The 19,482-nt window shown below is 42.6% G+C and overlaps 1 protein-coding gene across 2 annotated transcripts in view; it reads right to left on the bottom strand.

Annotated features, from left to right (window-relative positions):
• zfhx3b (zinc finger homeobox 3b) overlaps positions 1–19,482 on the bottom strand; it is a 166,448-nt gene that overhangs the window by 98,588 nt on the left and 48,378 nt on the right. For both annotated transcript variants that reach the window (XM_065261475.2, XM_065261474.2), the window contains exon 2: positions 3,022–6,115. In XM_065261475.2, the coding sequence (XP_065117547.1) occupies positions 3,022–6,079 (3,058 nt within the window). In that variant the 5' untranslated portion in view covers positions 6,080–6,115. The remainder of the gene's footprint in view (positions 1–3,021; positions 6,116–19,482) is intronic.

The raw sequence follows: 19,482 nt of genomic DNA, 5'->3' as shown, positions 1-19,482 counted from the left end.
TTGCTCGACTCTTTTCAAGTTAACCTTCAAGCTGCCTCTCCTCTTTTCAGTTCTCTTACATTCTCATCATGCAACACATTTGGGACATTTTAGATTGTACACTGCATTCATAACTTCTTAAGCACGAGTTCTTGAAGACTTAAAATCTGTAATGATTTTTATTTCAAATATGTGACCATGTCTGTGAAATTCAGGCTAAAGTCTAAAATCTAATTATGAGATTAGGAGCATCAAAGTATGATGTTAGCCATTGGTTTCACAATGATTTGAATCTTTGACATGACCTTACTCAGTCCATATGTAAGGAATAATTGACGTCAGGCTGTTGAATAATTCGAAAATAATGCAAGGTGGTAATAATTCGAAGGACTGGGGTCAATTATTCCGCTTATACCACGGTTACAGTTTGTTCAAAGTTAAATGAGCATTAAACATTAACAAGTCTTTGTCTTTACAGAATGCAACAAAAAAACGCCTCATGCAAAGCATTCTGGGAACCAAAATCTGAGGGAAAAAAACAGAAAAAGGTTAATGAGGATTTCTGGTTCCCAGAATGCTTTGCAAGAGGCTGTTACTTTATAGTTATATTCTGTAAAGACAAAAACTTGTTCATCTTTAATTTTCATTTAACTTTGAACAAACGGTTGACAGTAAATAACAAATTTAAATCTACAGTAAGTTACTACAGCAATTTTTTACAGTGACAGTCATTGCTCTGGTGTTTATTTTAAGACATCTGACAAGTTAGGTGTGCGGTTATCGAAAAATAACGCATACCTGTGGAACATTTCTCAACCAATCAGAATGAAGCATTCAACAGCCACGTGGTCTAATAAAAGATATCAAGGTTGTATTTTAACAGACTAGGTCACATTCTTTTAGACGACAGATCTTACAAAAATTTTGAATCAGCCAATTAAGTAACGAAATGAAAATCTGAAAAACTTTCATTTTTCATTCCTACTTTCCGACTATTTTTCAAATTCTAAATCCTTTCAGTCCTAATTTAGCAACAATCATTTTTAACAAAGCCTGAGAACAAACTATGTAAGCTCAGGTTAACACCAAACAACTTGGGATAAATCTCGAAAGTATTACACTGATCCCACAAGTGTTGTATCAAACCTAAACAGACTGTAATGACAGATCCGAGTACAAAGTTTGACTTTATTTTAAAGAGTACATGGAAATTTTTTTTTGTGTAACGACACCGCTGTTCTTTATAGGCCTTATGCCCTGTCAATAATTCCCTGTAATATGCTTATTGAACATTCCCTCACTGGAAAATCAACCAAATGGCTGGAAGAGGAAAGACGAAAAAAAAAAGGAATTAGTCACGGCAATCAATTCCTGTTCACGTCTTTGAACTGGCAACAGTTTGAGACAAGCCTGTGCAAATTGTGGGCTTGTAGCTGGCATGCCAAATTCTCCGCTATGCTGCCGAATAACCCTTACTAGGTCTTTTTTCCTTCCGTTTTTGATTGTGGTAAAAATATATAGCCGCAATTACAAAAGCAGGAAAAAAGGACGCGTCGGTATGCAGCGGTAGACACATAATAATGACATGAAAAAACTGATGTTTGGTAGGAGCGTGGAAGATAGGGCAATGTGGAGCACTCCCATCAGCCACAGCCGCCCCTTCACAATATCTTTCATGAGAAACACGGGCAGCAAAAATGGGAATTTCCCAGCCAAAGTGACCCAGATAGAATGACACACAGTGGATGCGGAAAGGACACTGAAGCTTGAGTATAAGGAAGATGTGTGTGCATGTTTCTCTCTCCCTTGTTTTCCTGAGCTTGCATTGTAAATGCTGAAATTTGAAGGAGCTGTAAACACTTCTCAGGTGCTTGGATACAATAAAACCTATCCTCATAAATCTAATGTACCAGCTATGTTTGTTTTTTATATGATGTTGCATCAGTCCTTACACGAACATGTGTAAACAAACAAGTAGTTTCAGTTTCTGTACCTACACTGTCACACAAAATGGTCTAAAATGGTCCACATCTGTTAATGGGGCGATACCCTTTTAAAAGTATACCTTTGTACATAAAGAGTTCATATTAGTAACTCAAAAGGTACATATTGTTAGCAAATGTATAAGGGTACTGCCACAGTAAGTCTGGGGCCATTTTATGACCATTTTTCCTCACAGCAAAGACATTTGTTATATCACTTTTTTTGGTCAAGTTCTTTCAAGTACCTTTTCATTTAGATTTAAAAAATGACTAATTACTATATAATTTTAATGTGGTGTTACAGGATTTTTTCTGGATAGCTCCAGTTGTCAGGGTAAGTGCTTCAACTCCGAAACAACAAGGTGAATCAAGTCAATTCAGGCCTAATAAGTGCATGTTTCATAGAACAGCGAAACATTCATTGAAAAGCATTCAATGTTTTCCATACACTAGGTTGAGTGGTACTCATCTCAATGCATACCAGCACTCACTGCCCTTGAAATACAATTCAGTCTTATTTGCATCTCTCTTAGCCTTCCTTACACACATTTTCAACAGTTGTTTAAGAGGGGAGCGTATGTTATACAAGGCACGTGTGCTCGCAGGCTATAGGCAGAGAGACAGAGAGTTGCCAGCATGGGAAGAAAATGAAGTGCTTTGGGTCTGTATGATTAGAGATAATATTAGGAAACAAGAAATCCTACATTTGGTAATAGAATCGAAAAACATTAAAAACTGATATCCATCTACCATACATGTAAGTTGTTACAAATAAGTCGAGTAAATATGATGAGCATAGGGGTCTACTGTACACATGGAATCTAACTATAATGTGTCTATAATATAATACTGTTTTGGAAGGCTAAAGATAGCAATAATCTAAATTTCCCAAACCAAATCACTTCTTTGAATTGGACACAAGATCTTTTTACAGTGTTCTTCATTCTATACCATAAAAGTTAACTTCTAACAGTATGAAAATAAATCTCACTAGATCTGGAACAACATAGTAAACAATTTAATTTGACTGACTTGTTTTTAAACATGAAAGAAATTATACCTAGTGCTGGGGCAAGGGCTGCCATGTTGGGATCCAGATGAAAACCACCAAGCAGAAACTGAGCATCAGCTCCAGACGGGTCCATCTTTAGGCCTGGCGGAAGGCTCATGTTCTGCGTTAAGTAGTACTGGTACAGCTCAGCTTCAGAGGGAGAAGGCATGGCTCCTAGACCAAGCCGGCCATGCTGCATTTGGGTCATGTTCTGCTGAAGCAACATCATGTTGTGCATGTGTTTTTCACTCGTCATGTGGATTCGCAGGTTACGTGCTACATTGGTCTCATAGTCACATACCTCACACCTCCAGGTGGGCTTGCTTTTTGGCTTGGTTGGTGAGGGGGCACCACAGGGCCCTGCCATGTGGGTGGAGGACTGAGCTGGGTGATGGTGGTGACTAGGGTGATGGCTGCTGGCCTGGGTTGCAGAGGAAACAGGTACGACTCCACTGGGCGCATGGCCAAACACCTGTTCGCCAGCAGTTGGAATGGAACCCCCATTCTGTAACGTCTGCATGTTGTTGAGATGCTTGTCAGACTGCATATGTATGCTCAGGTTGCCTTTGGTTGTAGTGGAATAGTTGCAGACCTCACAACGGAAGGGTTTGTAGCCACAAGTGTAACTCTCCCCACGGGCAAGACGGGGATGACTCTGGCCACTGCTGCAGTACGCACAAGAGCCTCCAGAGTCAGGATGTTTCTCTTTCATGTGGGCCTCCAGGGTCTGCTGGTATTTATAGTGCCAGTTGCATTTGGGACACTTTAGTGTCTTGCACGAATTACGCGAGTGCATCATGGTCATATGGCCACCCAAGGAGCGCGATGAGCCTAGGACAGTATCGCACTTTGGGCACTCCACCCCGCTGCCTCCACTGCCTCCAATGCCATGGTTTTGGGTGCATTCACCCATTCCTGACATGTCACAAGCAGCTGAATGGTGTGGGTGCGAGTGAGCATTTGGTGACGGGTGTGGGTGATGATGGTGGTGGTGAAGGTGGTGGTGGTGATGGAGGAGGGCACCGCTGTCCTCATCTCCCTCTGCTGGGCATTCATTTGGTTCAGGAGCTGTGGCACTATCTCGATTGGCACTTTCCTCAGCAGCGGCATTGGAGGCAAGAGGGGAGGACGTGCTTGCAGAGGAGCATGCAGCCCCATCCTCTTCGCCCCCTCTACCAGCAGCTGCCGCCATTGCCAAAGGGACTGCAGCCCCATGGCAGTTAAAGCTCAAAGGGAGTTCTGAAGTCCTCCCTCCACCGTCTGCAGCCATCCCTTCCTCGGACCCCCTGACAGAGGAAGAGGACATGGAAGCAGAGACTTTGCTGCTGAGTGCAGGGCTGGCTGCAGATAGACAGGCAGAAGGCTGGAGAGTGCTACTAGGCATTAATAAAGGAGATTTGGAGATGCTTTGGTTTGAGACAGCCAGTTCCCCCATAAATCCACCACCGTTGTTGCTACTTCCACTACAGGCCAACGCAGCGCGTTCATCCTCTTCGTCCTCCTCTTCAAAAAGAAGTTCCTCCTCATCCTCGGAGGCCATCTCCTCACCAGGAAGGAGAGCCTTATTTTCACAAGTTCCTGCATCCCCATCCTCCCCTCTATAAGTCCCCTCTTTTCCTACAGACCCCTCTGTTCTCCTACCCTGTGGTTTGGACAGAGCGCTGGATTCTTTGGCTGGGCCTGATGTTGAGGTAAGGGAGGGTGTTTTGGGGCTGCCAAGGCCACCCAACGTGAGGAGGGCTTGTTGCTGGAGACCCAAATCAGAGTCTTTGTTGAGGTGGCTTTCACCACCCTCGCTATTGCCACCCCCTTCTAAATGAACTCCACTGAACGTGCCGTAGAAGCTCTGGCCTGAGTTCATGGGAACTAGGGTGGGTGGCTGCAGAGGAGAGTTCTTATTTTTTGGTTCTAGGAAGCTAATGAGTGGCTCTTTGTCTTTGCCAATGCCCTGTATAATGGCTGATGCCTGCTTGTCCCCTAAGAGCCTGCGTTCATCTTCACACAGGGTCATGCGGTGGTCATGGACTGCGTGTGTGACAAAGGACCGTGGGTAGCCAAAGGACAACTTGCAGAGGAAACACATGAGAATAGGCTTGCCTTTGCCATAGAGGGCCAGTCCGTCAAATTTGGAAAAATCCACGTTGTTGGGAACATCTTTGGATACACAGGACTTCTTAGCAGACCCGTCACTGTTCAGGTAATCCTTGTTGCTTTTGTGCCGCACATCAAAGACACGGAAACTGTGCAGGACAGGACTGAGGCCTGCCAGGGTTGAGGTATTGGGGAAACCTTGGTCTGAGGAGCCGAACCACTTTCCGAAAGACGAGGCTATGTGGAACGTGTTGATGATCTGAGGGTACGCCGAAGAAGAGGTCCCTGCAGGTTCCCCTGGCTTTCCCCCACTGGGGAGAGAGTTTGAAGAGAGCAGGCCTGGTTCTATGCTCCCATCGCTTTGGATCAGCTGGCTGAGGCTCTCCACAATGTAGGCAGAGCCATCAGGCTGGTAGACAATCTCTCCAGCTAGGTTTTCCACATCACTACTCTCCTCTTCCTCCTCCTCCCCTTCTTCTTCACTCCCACTCTCTGTGGCCCCCCTCCGATGGGAGGGCTGTTGCCGCATGAGCATGGGCATGCCCCCTCCGCTTGGCACCATAGGTACACCAGGAAAGGGCTGCAGACTTGGGAAACAGCTGTCAATCTCCATATCATCCAAGTCTTCCAAATCTTCGTCCTCTTCTCCACAGCTCACTTCCTCCTGCTCGTCCTCCTCCAACCCCTGTATTTTGGGGTGCAGCCGTCTGGTAGCGGAGCTAACGTTGGGAGCCTGGGACAGTGTTTGTTGCTGCTGTTCTCTCACAGCCTCACGAGGTGTGTTGGGGTTTTGGAGCTGGGCTGGCCGGGGTGCAGTGAGAGATAGGGGCTCCAAGGAAGGGGGCTGGTTGCAAGGTGGAACCTGTGAGTTAGGGTGATCGTTCCAGGGTTGTGGATGGTGCTGCTGCTGGGAGGTGTCGGAGGAGCCAAGCCCATCGTCTGTCCCAGTAACCACGGGAGACTCACAGCTTTCCATGCTGATGCCTACATGAGGCGTTCATCGCATCCAGGCCTGATGAGAGAAAAAAGGATAGATTAAACCAATGCTTATAATGTATATCATCTCAGAATAATACACAAAAAAAACATTTAATGCTTTCTCTCCATTGTTTCTATTCAACCTAATTTTCAGTTCTGCGATGCTGAACATTCAACCAGACACACAAAGCACCTTGATAAATGGTGATGCTATGTATAGAGAAAGGAGAGCAGCCTAATGTATAGTAGATTAGATGAGAAACAAAAGTGTGAGATTTAATGGTGGAAAATGACAGAGTGCTCATTAGGTTAGATTAGGTACTTAAACACAATACCTCAGACAAGCACTAATAAGGCAGCTCAGATGCCTTGTCCTGTCATATCAGCCAGTTACCATCTTTTATCTAGACCTTCCACACAACACCCAGAGTCTGCAATGTTCTAAATCCTGCATACATCTTTTTTTTTAATTAACGTTGGGTCTGAGAAACAGAGTAACAGTATAACTTAATGGATAAAAAAGCTCTATTGTGCCGCTAATTAGACACAGTGAAACCCACCATCAGCACGATCCATCTCACACCCGCAGAAAGAACTGAAGGTTACAGAAATATATTAGCTACGCCGTTTTAGGACCTCCATTAAAGAAAGAACCCACACATACAGTGCAGAACACGCGGTTTCAATAGAAGACGCATTCAATGGACGTGTATATGCTTCCTACAGCAAGCGTGTATATAAATATATACACATACACACACACACACACACAACACAAAAGATAAAAAACAGCTGGGTTCCTACTCCAAATGCAGCTGTGTTTAGATTTAGAATCCAATAACCTTCATGCTTAGCCTGGTTTCAAACACTTCTCTGCCTCTGAAATAATAAATGGGAGCTAAACTTTCTAAGGGTAGTGCTGCCCTGAGCAATGAAGACCCATGAGCAGGCCACAGTTTTGAAGGAGAAAACAAATATGGAGGGATACTGCTGAGCTAATAATTTTAATAAAGGGATGCAGGCAGCATTGATTAAAGGGGGCAACTGGACTGAAACCAATAACTCCGGTCTGCCCTTTCACCCTCCATTGCTGAATATTACATGAGCAAAGATTCCCGGCAGCGTGCTAACCACCGCGTCCTGCCTGATTAGCACATTCACTGCTTCGACTTGATTTATTTACTTATTTACTTAGGGATGCAAATTTCAGCAGTGATCAGACACTGTGTCTGAGGACCCACCCCCACCAAACGTATGAACATGTGAGCGGTGGCCTGGGAGATTGATAATGTTCGACTCCCACTTCATGAATGTCTGATGAAAATTTGACATCCCCCCATTCCCAATCTACAAAGTCACCCTTCCCCCAACCATCAAAATCACAATATGAGCATGCACGGCATCCAAACAATGGTGCACATACTGTATATTACACAAACAAATTTGCTGTTGTTTATTAACAAATTGTTAATTATTTTGATTCAATTTAGTACAAAATTAACTTCATAATTACAATAAATGATGACTATTTTGTCTGATTTAATAGACAACCGATGTAAACAAGATTATTATTGATCACCAAAACAAGATGACCTGGGTAATGTACTCTGAGGTTTCTAAATGGTTAATGATAAATGCTGATGATAAAGAGTACAAACAAATCATTCCAGTAACCTGTACCTAATGCCCCACACAACACTGCAGTAACATTATGGGACTCTACCTAATAGAAAGCATATAGAATTACTTAAGTTGTTAAACAAACAGCTAAAACATTATGGCTTTGGCAATCACAAATGCTCAGTCCTGAAAATCTGCCATGATACGCATTTCATTTAAAGCAATTGAGATGGCTTCGTTTAAAGAATTAGACAACGCTGAAGAGCAGCGTCCCGAGCCATCTGGGCGCGTCTGCTGCGTACGGAAAACAGGATTGCCCTTTAAAATGGAGATGGTCTAATTCAATAACAAGCAGTGGTTACTGATGTGCAATAGGATTGTCTGGAGTCTGCCAGTCGCAGATGGGCGGGCAGATATAATGCAGTTTGCCCGTTCAAGGTCTGCTTCCGAAACTACACCTATTTAGAAAAGAAGAATCTTTAATCTCTCTACTGCATTACATGGGCAACCAAATGCATACTTCATTAACAAGAAGAAATATGCATTAAACATTCCTCTCCATCCAAAGTGTGGACTACAGGAACGACACATCGGAAAGGTCAAATACTTTATGAACCCGCTAAAATATGGATGTTAACCTGGTAACCCAATCATGTCCTTAGAATTAATGCTTTTATTGCTTTCCTAATATTACAACAAAAACTTAGCCTAAAAATTGTTAAGATCATGGCGACTGCAACATGACGACCTATAAAAGTCCAGAAACATAATAAATGTTTAAATTTTCACTACTTCTAGGGGTAAAAATTGGACATCACATCAAGATACGATGGTGAATCTCTCAGCCAGCGATACAGTGTTTGCCGATACCTCTGCAGTTTCAGTGATACGAATTTGATTTGACTCGAATCGAATTGATTTATCAATACTTAAACAGCGTCCAATAGCAGATAAAGTTTTCTGCGTCCGTTATTTCGCTGCTACCACCGCTTTGATGCATCGCAATCTGATTCACAGGGACAACGTATTTTAGTAAACAAAAATGCACGCCTTTGTAAAATGTCGTTATGTGAACATGTGAAGAGTGTCACCTCATATCAACATTTTAAGCTTGGCTTCGATGCATTGTATTGTTAGATGTTTGATCGATGAATTGATTCATATCGATTTGTTATTACATAATCATTGATAGTCATCTTATAACTGGAATTTAACGATTTTCGGTTAAAAACAAAAACTACTTCTCCACTCACATTAAGCAGAATAAAAAAAACTATTAATTTTTTTTTTAATCACTTGCCTCAGATAATGTTTTTGTTGTTTTGTTGTGGGAAAGACAAAAAATATTAATAAAAAGTTCTAACCCCCCCACCCCAAACAAGCATATAAGGTTTTTAATGATTAAAAAAGCGCACTACATAATGAACAATGTCAAATGCAAAGGTCTGGATGTCATTTAGGGGGGATAGAAAATGAGATAAGTTTTTATTTATGGGCCCTTTCATTTGGTGGGATTTACCGGCTGAGCAAGGAGGGAATTAAAGGCTAAGTCGTCGTCTGATTATAAGCACGCACGATCACCTGACCAGGGGCCGGACCCCTGGAGGCCCCACGCTCCCTAGTGTCTCCTGGGGAATTAACTTTTGCTCGGTCCCAGCTGAGAACCGCCACAGGGGTGCGTCTGTGTCCCCCCTGCACCCCACATTAGTTCAGAAGAAGAGAAAGACTTTCTCATCACCTCCCAGTGGTCAGTAGTGGACCTTGTTATTCTATTTGAAGATTTAGCCATCACACATACCGGCCACTACAGGGTTAGGGCGCTTATTGAAAAATCAATGGAATAAATGCTAGGCAAGTTACAGGAAGATCTAGGGAAGGGAAGGTTCCTATTGATAAAGCAGGTAGGGCTTTTTGATATTCCACAAGGAAATGGTTTCACCGAGGTCTCCTCAGGCTGTGTTAGGCTTCAGAGAAATGTCTAATTAAATTGCAAATATGGAGTACTGTGCAAACGTCTTGGGCACATTAGATGGCGTGCTAAAAAAAGCACTTTCTTTAAAAGACAATCTTTTGTTTAAGTGCGTCAGTAGGAAATATCTATAAAGATTATTTGAAAATTCAGTGCAATAAACTATTATATTTATTATAAATCTATATTTATTTCTTACAGACAAAAGAAAAAAAAATTTTTTTGGTGAACCATCTCAGGTACTTCAGATTGTTGCATGTATGCATGCATCTATTGAGACTCTGGCTATTAACAAAAACTTAAACACAACAGTGAAAGGGAGAAATAAAGAAATCAACCATGCCAAACAACTATAAACCCCCATCCCTAATGGACTCTGGGCACACACGCACCTATACAGATATTTATAAAGAACTAAAATTTCTCAGTTAATTTATGACATTAGTGACTAAACATGATGTCTTTGTATAATTTTATGGCATTACTGTAACAGTTTCACCCCTAGCCTTTAGGTTGGCCCCCATTATTTAATTTCACCTTCATAAGTAAGCAAAGGTAAACAGAACATATAAAAAAAATTGTACACATCCTCTTCCTCATCCTGAACATTTAATGTAGACACAACGACACTTCAGTGGAGTTGCTGTGTCAGAAGGCAAAAAGTCACCTCAGGTCGATGGCACTCTGGCTGTAAACACTGCTTCCCGTAAAATCAATGATCTTTAGTTCAAGCTATCAGTCTGTGGAACAGAAATAGCAGCGGCTGTGGAGAGCGCAAAGAAAAGTGATAGAGAGAGAGAGCGCGCTGAATGGCTGCTATCTATGGCACGCTGATGCCACTGCACGCTGATGCCACTGCACACAGCTGTCCTGCCAACACGCCTCTTTCCCATCATGCATCTCTTCCAGGGCCAAAGCTAGACCTTTGTACCTGCAAGCTGGCACTGTACAATAGATTATGTTTGTTGTGGAAATGGGAGGCGGCACTCTGTGACTTTGTAACGGTAAACATCTGCAAACTCATCTGTTCCTAATTGGTCTCTGGCCTGAACACAGACGAATTGATTCCGAGGTATCAATAGCGTTCTCTGTTCTAGGGGCTGAAACAGAATCTCGGTGATAATTTTCGCTCTCGGGTAGCGGCATGAGATCTGTAAACGCAATCAATGTAGCAAAACAAAGGGAGCATAAAAATGTTTTTGCCAACAAAGCGTGCGAGGAGTTTATTTAGCCGACGAAATCTGGAGAGGGTTCAAAGGGAGCTGAACGGGAATCCGCGTGCGGGCAAAGTGTCTCGCCGCTTACGGTGAGTGTGAAAGAAACAGGCTCCTCGTGTGTAATTAGAAGTGGTTAATTAGCTGTGGGTTAATTACTCGGTTCGGAGGGGAACGACGGCGCAAAAAAAGAGCTGTTGGGGTGGTAAAGCGAGGGGAAAGTGGCGAATGCGCAGCAGGAAGCTCCCAGTCTCCTGCCAATTAGCAGGCAGCATGGGGGGCTGGCAGAGGAACGGGGATGGGAGTGAGCTTCACACCAACCCACTCACAGTTAATACTTCTCTCAACATCTCCACATTCCACTATTAAAAATCCATACTGATTCTAAACTTAAGAAAAGCTTTTTGGCTTTCATTTGCCCAAAACCCACTTATTACCTCTCCACACCACATGCAAAGAAAAAAAATTATGTATTTTCACCTTGGTTTGGTGAATATTAACATTTCTGGCACTGGCAAAAAGTACCATGGCATCACCATTATCAGGTCTGATTTTGACATGTAGAAAAGTAATACAATGGAAATGTTTTGCTGTCGGTACCTTGGGGTATCATGTTCTTATATACGGACCCCGTCAACCCCGCACGGACACCCGTCAACCCCGCACGGACACCCGTCAACCCCGCACGGACACCCGTCAACCCCGCACGGACACCCGTCAACCCGTACGGACACCCGTCAACCCGTACGGACACCCGTCAACCCCGCACGGACACCCGTCAACCCGCACGGACACCCGTCAACCCGTACGGACACCCGTCAACACGTACGGACATCCTTCAACCCGTACGGACATCCTTCAACCCGTACGGACATCCTTCAACCCAGATGCAGTTTCTGTAACTGTAAAATAACTTCTTGTTTTGGCTGATAGCTTTTATCTTTTTCCCCTTAACTCTTAACCACTCTTACAGGAAAGTAATAGCACATTATTTCCCCTCCACCTTCCCCAGTGGTTGACCAGGATAAAGCTTTGTGTTTTGTAAGTGCATAAATTATCCCAGGGATAAAGGTATTGATGTATAATCAGAGATGGGTGATCATGTTGCGTGCTGCAAAAAGCCCTCCATTCACCCCCAGGCACCATGAGTGCACACAGCATGCTCCATAACACAGAAGAGAGGAGTGCAAAGAGCTTACTTATCTCTCAGAATTAGAGAAAGAGAGAGGGGGAGTACATTTGTTTATTTACCCATCGTGAAGAATGCTTTGCATCCTCATGCGGCTGCCTGTGCATTTAGCATTTGTAAACTACAACAATTCGAACAATTAATTACAAGAGGTGTTATCCTCCACACATGTACGCAAGATTATTGAGGTTTGAAAAATGGTACAGTAAAGTTTTACAGGAAATTTACTACACTACAGGTAATACAAGGTACAGAAATGTGTGTGCGGGCTTGTTTTTTAACTTGGCTCTTCTTGGTGAAATATCTGAGGTTACTAAATCTGGCAAAAGTTTTTTGTCACACTTATATTTTGAGTATACATGATTCAAAAAGCATTTTCACAATACATTTATTTAGTCATAAACTTAAGATTGGGATTGAGAGTTTATCCCAACACCAGTTAGAGCTTACTAATAAAAAAAAAACTACATGCCCACATATCCATGTATACACCTGAGTGTGTCTGTGCATCAAAGTCAGATAGACCCAAGGGCTTAAAATTTCATTAATTATCAAATCTACTCTATTATTAGCTCAAGGAAGCGTCTCTCGTGAGGGTGAGACAGAGATAAACAGATAGAGAAAACGTAAAAGCAGGTGTCAGAAAAGAAATATGCAAACTACGTGGCACCATGCTCATCCGTCTCGTGTAAAATAGGACGGTTGACAGGATCAGATAGAGAGATTGAGCTCTGTCAACATCAAAATAATGAGACCACAGCTTAGTCAGTGTTTCTTCCACTCCCCCACAAAACCACCGATTTATTATACATAAGAAATATTGCACATCTGCTATAAGGAGTTTGTCTCTCTCAGCCCACTTCTTCCGGAATTCCCTCAATCACGTTCTCCTAAACTTCTATCGCTCCAAACATCTGGCCTGCACCACATGTCCCCTCAATGCTTCATCTCTTTTCTCTCCGAGGCTGCAGTTAAGGCAAGTCGACCGCAAACGCGGTTGTTAAGATGATCGATACCATTGAAATATTAAACCTTAAAAAGCTGCGTTATTGATTGTAAGGCTGATGATAAAACTGTTCATTATCATAATCGCTGAAGCTCCGTATAAACGCTTCAGAGAGGAACTTCAGCTGTGCGCAACATTAAGACACAGGTCCGACTGAATTTGTTTTCCAGGGAAGTAGACTTTAGCCACAAAGACTACAAATGCTAATTTAAAAATTAGCAATGGTTTTACTAAAGTAAGTGGTTTCATCATGGTATTTAAAGTAGGGATGTCCCGATCAGGTTTTTTTGCCCTCGAGTCCGAGTCCAAGTCATTTGATTTTGAGTATCTGCCGATACCGAGTCCCGATCCGATACTTCTATAATACATAAAAAAAAAGAATAAAGAAGAGCGAAAAAACAGAACCAGTCCAGGATGTTCCTTATGTCATGCCGCACACATTGCTGTTTCTGTGTAGAGTCAAAAGAGTCTAACTCTGTGCCAGCGCATAACTACAGATGTGTTAAAAAATAATGAATATATACTATATATGTTCAGGGGTTAAATTGGGGTTTGTTTTGTGGGGAGGCTCTGTTTGGAGGGAGGGTTCGAGGGGTAACATGTTTAATCCTGATGACAGCAAAGCCACTGGGTGTGTTTCAATGACATTTTGTATCTCTGATAGGATTTTATAAGTTTCAGTTTTAAAGCTGTGCCACATGTTGACCCAAACTTTAAAACCTGAACTTTAAATAATGCAAATCTATGAGTCTGACACCCTATATGCATTTGGTGCACATGTCATTATGCACAATTGATCAAACTTTGAATGAAGTTATAAGACTTAACCTCCTTGACTCATTCTAGGCATAAGATAGACTACCCAAAAAGACTCAATTAACAAGAAAAACAACATACTGATTCAGCAATATGTCTTATAAATTAGCCATAGATTCCCTAAGCTGGTCAGCAGTTAGTTATAAAATACCTATAGTTAGGTCGTGATTCATTTGTATAATCAAAATACATTATTTTATTAAACTATACAATCAGTTGTATCCAGTTATCTAGTTAACATTTTGTAATGAGATGAGTGACATGGCTATACATACTTTAATACTTTGTTTCTAGACTTCTATTAAGTTTTTTCGACATGGGCACCATTCTTACCTCTCTTTCTCTCTCTCTCTCTCTCTCTCTCTCTCTCTCTCTCTCTCTCATCTCTACAGTAATGTCAAATGATCCTGCGCGAATGCGCGTTCTTGAGGTTCTGAGTGAGACGCGGAACTGCGTCTGAGCACATGTTGACAATAACGATCAACGCGTCGTTTAAATGAGCGGTAAAAACGCGGTTTTGTCGTGGGTTCCTTGCACGCACGAGTGTGAAGCCTATGAATGAAAGCACATCAATAGGCTTGTTCGACTTCATGCGGCGCCGCAACAATCGACAGCCGGGTGACGTCAAACTACCGCGAGAGTGATCCGCGAAATCATACGGAGGAGTTTGCTTTTAAATCGTTCTCGCGGAACTTTGACGTCATGCAGCACCACAAGAACCGGCAGCCGGATGAAGTCGAACAAGCCTATTCTCTTCAGTTCACACGCACCAGCGCAGCGCGTACACTGGCGCGGAGCAGCGCGAGAACTTAATGGATTTTAAACCCTGCATATGTATCCGAGTCCTGATCGGGAGGTAACGTCCGATTCCGATCGAGTCTGAAACCACGTGATCGGGGCCGATTTCCGATCACGTGATCGGATCGGGACATCCCTAATTTAAAGTAAAACCACACTAACCACAAATGTACCACGCGCCACCACATTAACTATAGTTTAACTATGATATTGGTCAAATAAAATCAAAACTATAGATTTACTATAAAAAGCCATGCTTGTTTTTTTGTATTATATAACATGCATTTATTTACATACAATTATAAAGTCTATATACAAGTCCCTGTGTCATATTGACAAAGCATTACGTTGAGTAATAGTATAATATTCATTTCATTAGTGAGCACCTGAGCTTCACTTTAGAATCGGGATCAGGCAGTTTGAATAACCTGCCTCTAATCCAGGGCCTTTTTAACTAATCTGGAAAACAAATACCTCAGTAATGACCCAATCCTGCACCTGGTAAAACAGAGCAATGAGAGAGACAGCACCTGGAATTAGCCAAATAACTTTGCATTCTTAAAGGCACAGGCACCCTTTTAGTGCTCTGCTGAAACAAATCCAAGGCATCACATATCCTGAAAGAAAGAGTGATGAGAATCAATGCGGGAAGAGACAGGCTTACACCTGTGCCAAAATAACTTTCGACACTACAGTCACAAAGGCCTGGTTTAGGATTGAAAAGTTACAGGCTAGCAGGCAAAGGTGGCACCTGCCAGGCAGAGCAACAGTGAAGTCTGGTGTTTTGTTAAACATTTACACCTGATGATGACATGAAGGGGCAAACTAGAGAGACTTGAGCAGTGAAGTGCCTGACAGCTGTTCTAGGATCAGGAAGTTGGGGGATAAGCTGTGAGTAGAAGGTGGGACATTCATGTTCTGCACAGTTTATTCAAACAGCGACCGAACATCAGAGGCGCAGAGATTCGCACAGACGCAAGGGATTAAAAGCTCTCCCAGAGAAGCCATTCTTTGGAGGTGATTCCCTCACTTTAATTCTTCAGCAGGACATCCTGGATAAATAATTGGATGCTTTCTTTGAAGACCCCCCCAACTGCATCTCCATTTACTCTTCACATTTGCTAAAGTCATTAATGACAAAAATTTGGAAAGTACTCAGTTTTTTCTCTGGTACACAAATACTCTTTTTATGAGTTCTGGCCCAAATTCCTCTCTGCTTAGTTAAGTCTCTTATCCTGGGAAAGAGCCGTACTCGCTTTAAGCAATAAACCTCGAGGGAGGATGGCTTTCTACTGCGCCCCCACCACCTTTTTAAGAATTATGGAGTGTTAATAAAGTACAAGGAATAATGTGTTCTGATGTGAAAGCAAAGGTGGGGTGTTGCTGGTGCTGAATGTCCAGACATTTAAGGAAAACAAAGAAAAAAGTGACCAAGAAGGACTAAATTTGAACATTTTTGCAGGCCTCTCTCTTTAAAGGAGACATATCATGCTAAATCCACTTTCTTGGCTCTTAAATGCATTTTGTTGTATATTTGTAGTGTTTATAAGTACATAAAAGTTGAAATTAGTCTCTTCAGGTGCTTTGTTGATATCTTTATATTCTGTTTTGGTCATATTTTCCAACCGGTTCTGATTTTTCTATTATCTATTACGTTTTTTGAACAATTACGTTACAGTATTTGCAGCGGAACTGCTAAATAAGGACATCGACTTCCAGCCCAACACTACGAGCAATCCGCCATTTTATATTTCTCGCTGCGATATTGTAGTCCAAGCTCAAGGATGCAGAAGTTACGAGAGCGTAAGAAATGTACTCACATCTGTGGGTAAAGTCATTTTTGTGTGCCCGAGGCACTTCAAGGATAACTACTTCACCAATCTCCGCCAGTATAAAGAAGGATTTGCCGATAGACTTCGTCTGATTGAGGGGTCAATTACTTCTTTCTTTGGAGACGACGAGCAGAGCACTTTGGTAAGCAGTTTATAACTTAAAGTAAAAAAGTAAAGTACACGGTGGTCATGGTTTAGCAGTGCTGTTTCTCACTCCGAAGGCTGCAGCCTGCGGAGATCGCTTTTGGGCATCAAGCCTGGTTTAAGTTAACTGAGCATCAAATTTGCAAGTCATGAGCATATTACAACAACTTACGATTAACTAAGAATAATAGTAAACTTTATTATTGTTAATATTCTGAAATAAGACCGTCTTGATGACGTATGCAGCCTAGATATGCGACCTCCGGAGGCTGCAGCCTCACACCATTGCGATACCTCAATATGAAGACGTTGTTCTGCAGGTTCGTCGTCTTCATTTTCCTCTCAGTCCGTTTCCGACTCTGGCGCGAACATATAAGGCTGGATGGACAAGTCTTCCGTTGTTGACATTTTGTGAATAACGAGTAAATAAAAAGTTTCTGTGCAGCTAGATAATCGTATCTCTGCTATAAAACTACAAAAATGGCCGAACGGGGTGGAGTTTAACCGAGTGTCACCTCTGCAACCTGGAGAGGGGGCAGGGTATGACGTGCATTTAAAAAGACAGTACCAAAACGAGTTGCTCTCAGATGCACATCAGAAAAGGGGTAGAAAGGGGGCCTGTGGGGCTATAATAATGAGGAATTCAGACCCAAGCATTGCAGTTTCGCTTTACATAGACCACAAATAGATGATTTATATGTAAAAAGGACAGATTTAAAAGCATGATATGTCTGCTTTAAAGCATAACCTACAGGGGGAGTTTGAAGGACTACTGGGGAAATTAAAAGTATTCCTAGCATTGGCACGTAGTTTAATGCCTAACCATTCTTAAACAACAACAAAATACTTCTTCAATTAGATACCCATGCTCCCACTTACTGACAGTCTATTTTTATGGACGCTTTGGGACCTTAGCATGCTCATTGGGGAACTGAAAGCTGTAATGATGTTGAAAGCTTCATTTTATACAGAGATTGAATTGTTTACACCATTTAAAAAGAGCAAACCATCTGCAGGTGGGTTGACACTGACAGCTTTGATTATCTAAGTGTGTCAGTTTGTGGTATGTAGACGCCACCAATAAATCATAACCATAACTACAGACGCCTCCGGGTTCATAGCACTGTACAGACATTGCCCCGCAGTATTTATGCAAAAGAGGGCCAAGGCAAAACAAGTGACGCGAGGTGCTTTCTTCCTAGCGGTGATGAAATGAGTAACCCTCAACAGAGGAAGAGAAAAAAAAACACTACAGGAAAACAAGTAGTTAAGAGTGTAACAAGGTGGCCCCGAGGCCAGTGTTGAAAGATGTTGAGGCTCCGGGACGAAGAGGAACATTGAAAACATTTAACGGTCTTCATCCTCCAACTTGCAACATGTCAGGGCACACAACAAACATTTCATTCAACAGGGATGAGCGGTGATAAAACTCAGCCAAGTTTACAAAATCTAATCTGGTTATAGGAAAGGCTCCCTAGATGGACATGCCAGAAATGGAGCAACAAAAAAATGTCACAAATTAGGTGCCACGTGTAGTAGAATACATGGATTTCCTAATCATCATAGACTAATAAGGACAAATAATACTTAAACATTTTACATGTATGCATTTGGCAGATCCTATTCAGAGCAACTTACAGTGCATTACAAGCTATACATTTTTACCAGCATGTGTGTAACCCAAGTTCGATCCCGTAACCTTTCGCAATGCTCTACCACTGACCTACACTGAGCCAGATTCAAATTTAATGGGTCAACTGGTAAGGATTGCTTTTAGAGGGAGTGTGAAACAGTAAAACACAGAGAGATAGAATAATAGAAAGACGAAAGAACAGAGAGGAGGGTGAAGGCGGACCATGGGTGACAGGAAAACCGACACCCGGCCACTCACATAAGCCTGTCAAAGTTAGCTGGCACGACATTACTCCTAAACAATCCTGGCATTGTGGTGTCTGCCAGCGCTTAAGCCACTGTACGCTCAGCAGAGGTCAGAAAGCCCACCACTCCTAAAAGTGAGTGAAAAAATTGTCAAGAATCTAAGCACAATAACTGTTACGATTCTTCTCTCTAGTGCTTCTTTTTGGGACTCTGTAGCTGTGTGGATGTCAGAGAGAGAAACCATCTCCCAGCTCTTTTTAATGAGGCGACCACAAGCTGTCCCCATCCATGCTGCACTGCATGCTATAGCAGCACCTGTTAGATATAAATCAGCCTCACTGAGCTGTGTTTGGGAAGTGAGGCATTAAGCATGACACAGACTGTCAAAGTTCACATCACACTAACCGCAACATCTAGCTGAACCGCTGAGCGGCAGACCCAAAACCCGGCTCAGTCTCAACCCGGCACTGGGCCTGCCTCCCTGCACTGCGCCACATGAAATGCAGATTACATCTGGGGCCCAGCTGGGCCAGGGAAATAAAGAAAAGTAAGAGTAGGTGAGAGAAAGAAAATGGCATGCAAGAGAGTGAAAGAGGTAAAGACAAAACAGAGAACAGACTGATCTCCTACTTGAAACACTCACTCTGTGGTCGTGTTTTAAGGATTTACGTCTAGGGGCAGAGGAAGCAACTGGAGCACAGAGCTTTAACTGTTGGTGACAGATAAATATGGGTGTAATAACACACAGACTAGAGAGAAGGAGAGAGAGAGAGAGAGAGAGAGAGAGAGAGAGAGAGAGAGAGGGAGAGAGAGAGAGAGAGAGAGAGAGAGCACCGCTTAAATAATCTCTCATGTCAAAACAGGGTCATAGGTCAAATCCTGGAAAAGAAGTCACATTCCTTTGTGGACTCTTCAGTGTGATTGCCCATAAGTTT

Source organism: Paramisgurnus dabryanus, chromosome 2 (genome assembly GCF_030506205.2).
Source record: "Paramisgurnus dabryanus chromosome 2, PD_genome_1.1, whole genome shotgun sequence".
NCBI lineage: Eukaryota > Metazoa > Chordata > Actinopteri > Cypriniformes > Cobitidae > Paramisgurnus > Paramisgurnus dabryanus.
The sequence above is the reverse complement of the archived record's forward strand: the minus strand, read 5'-3'. Positions and strand labels throughout refer to the sequence as shown.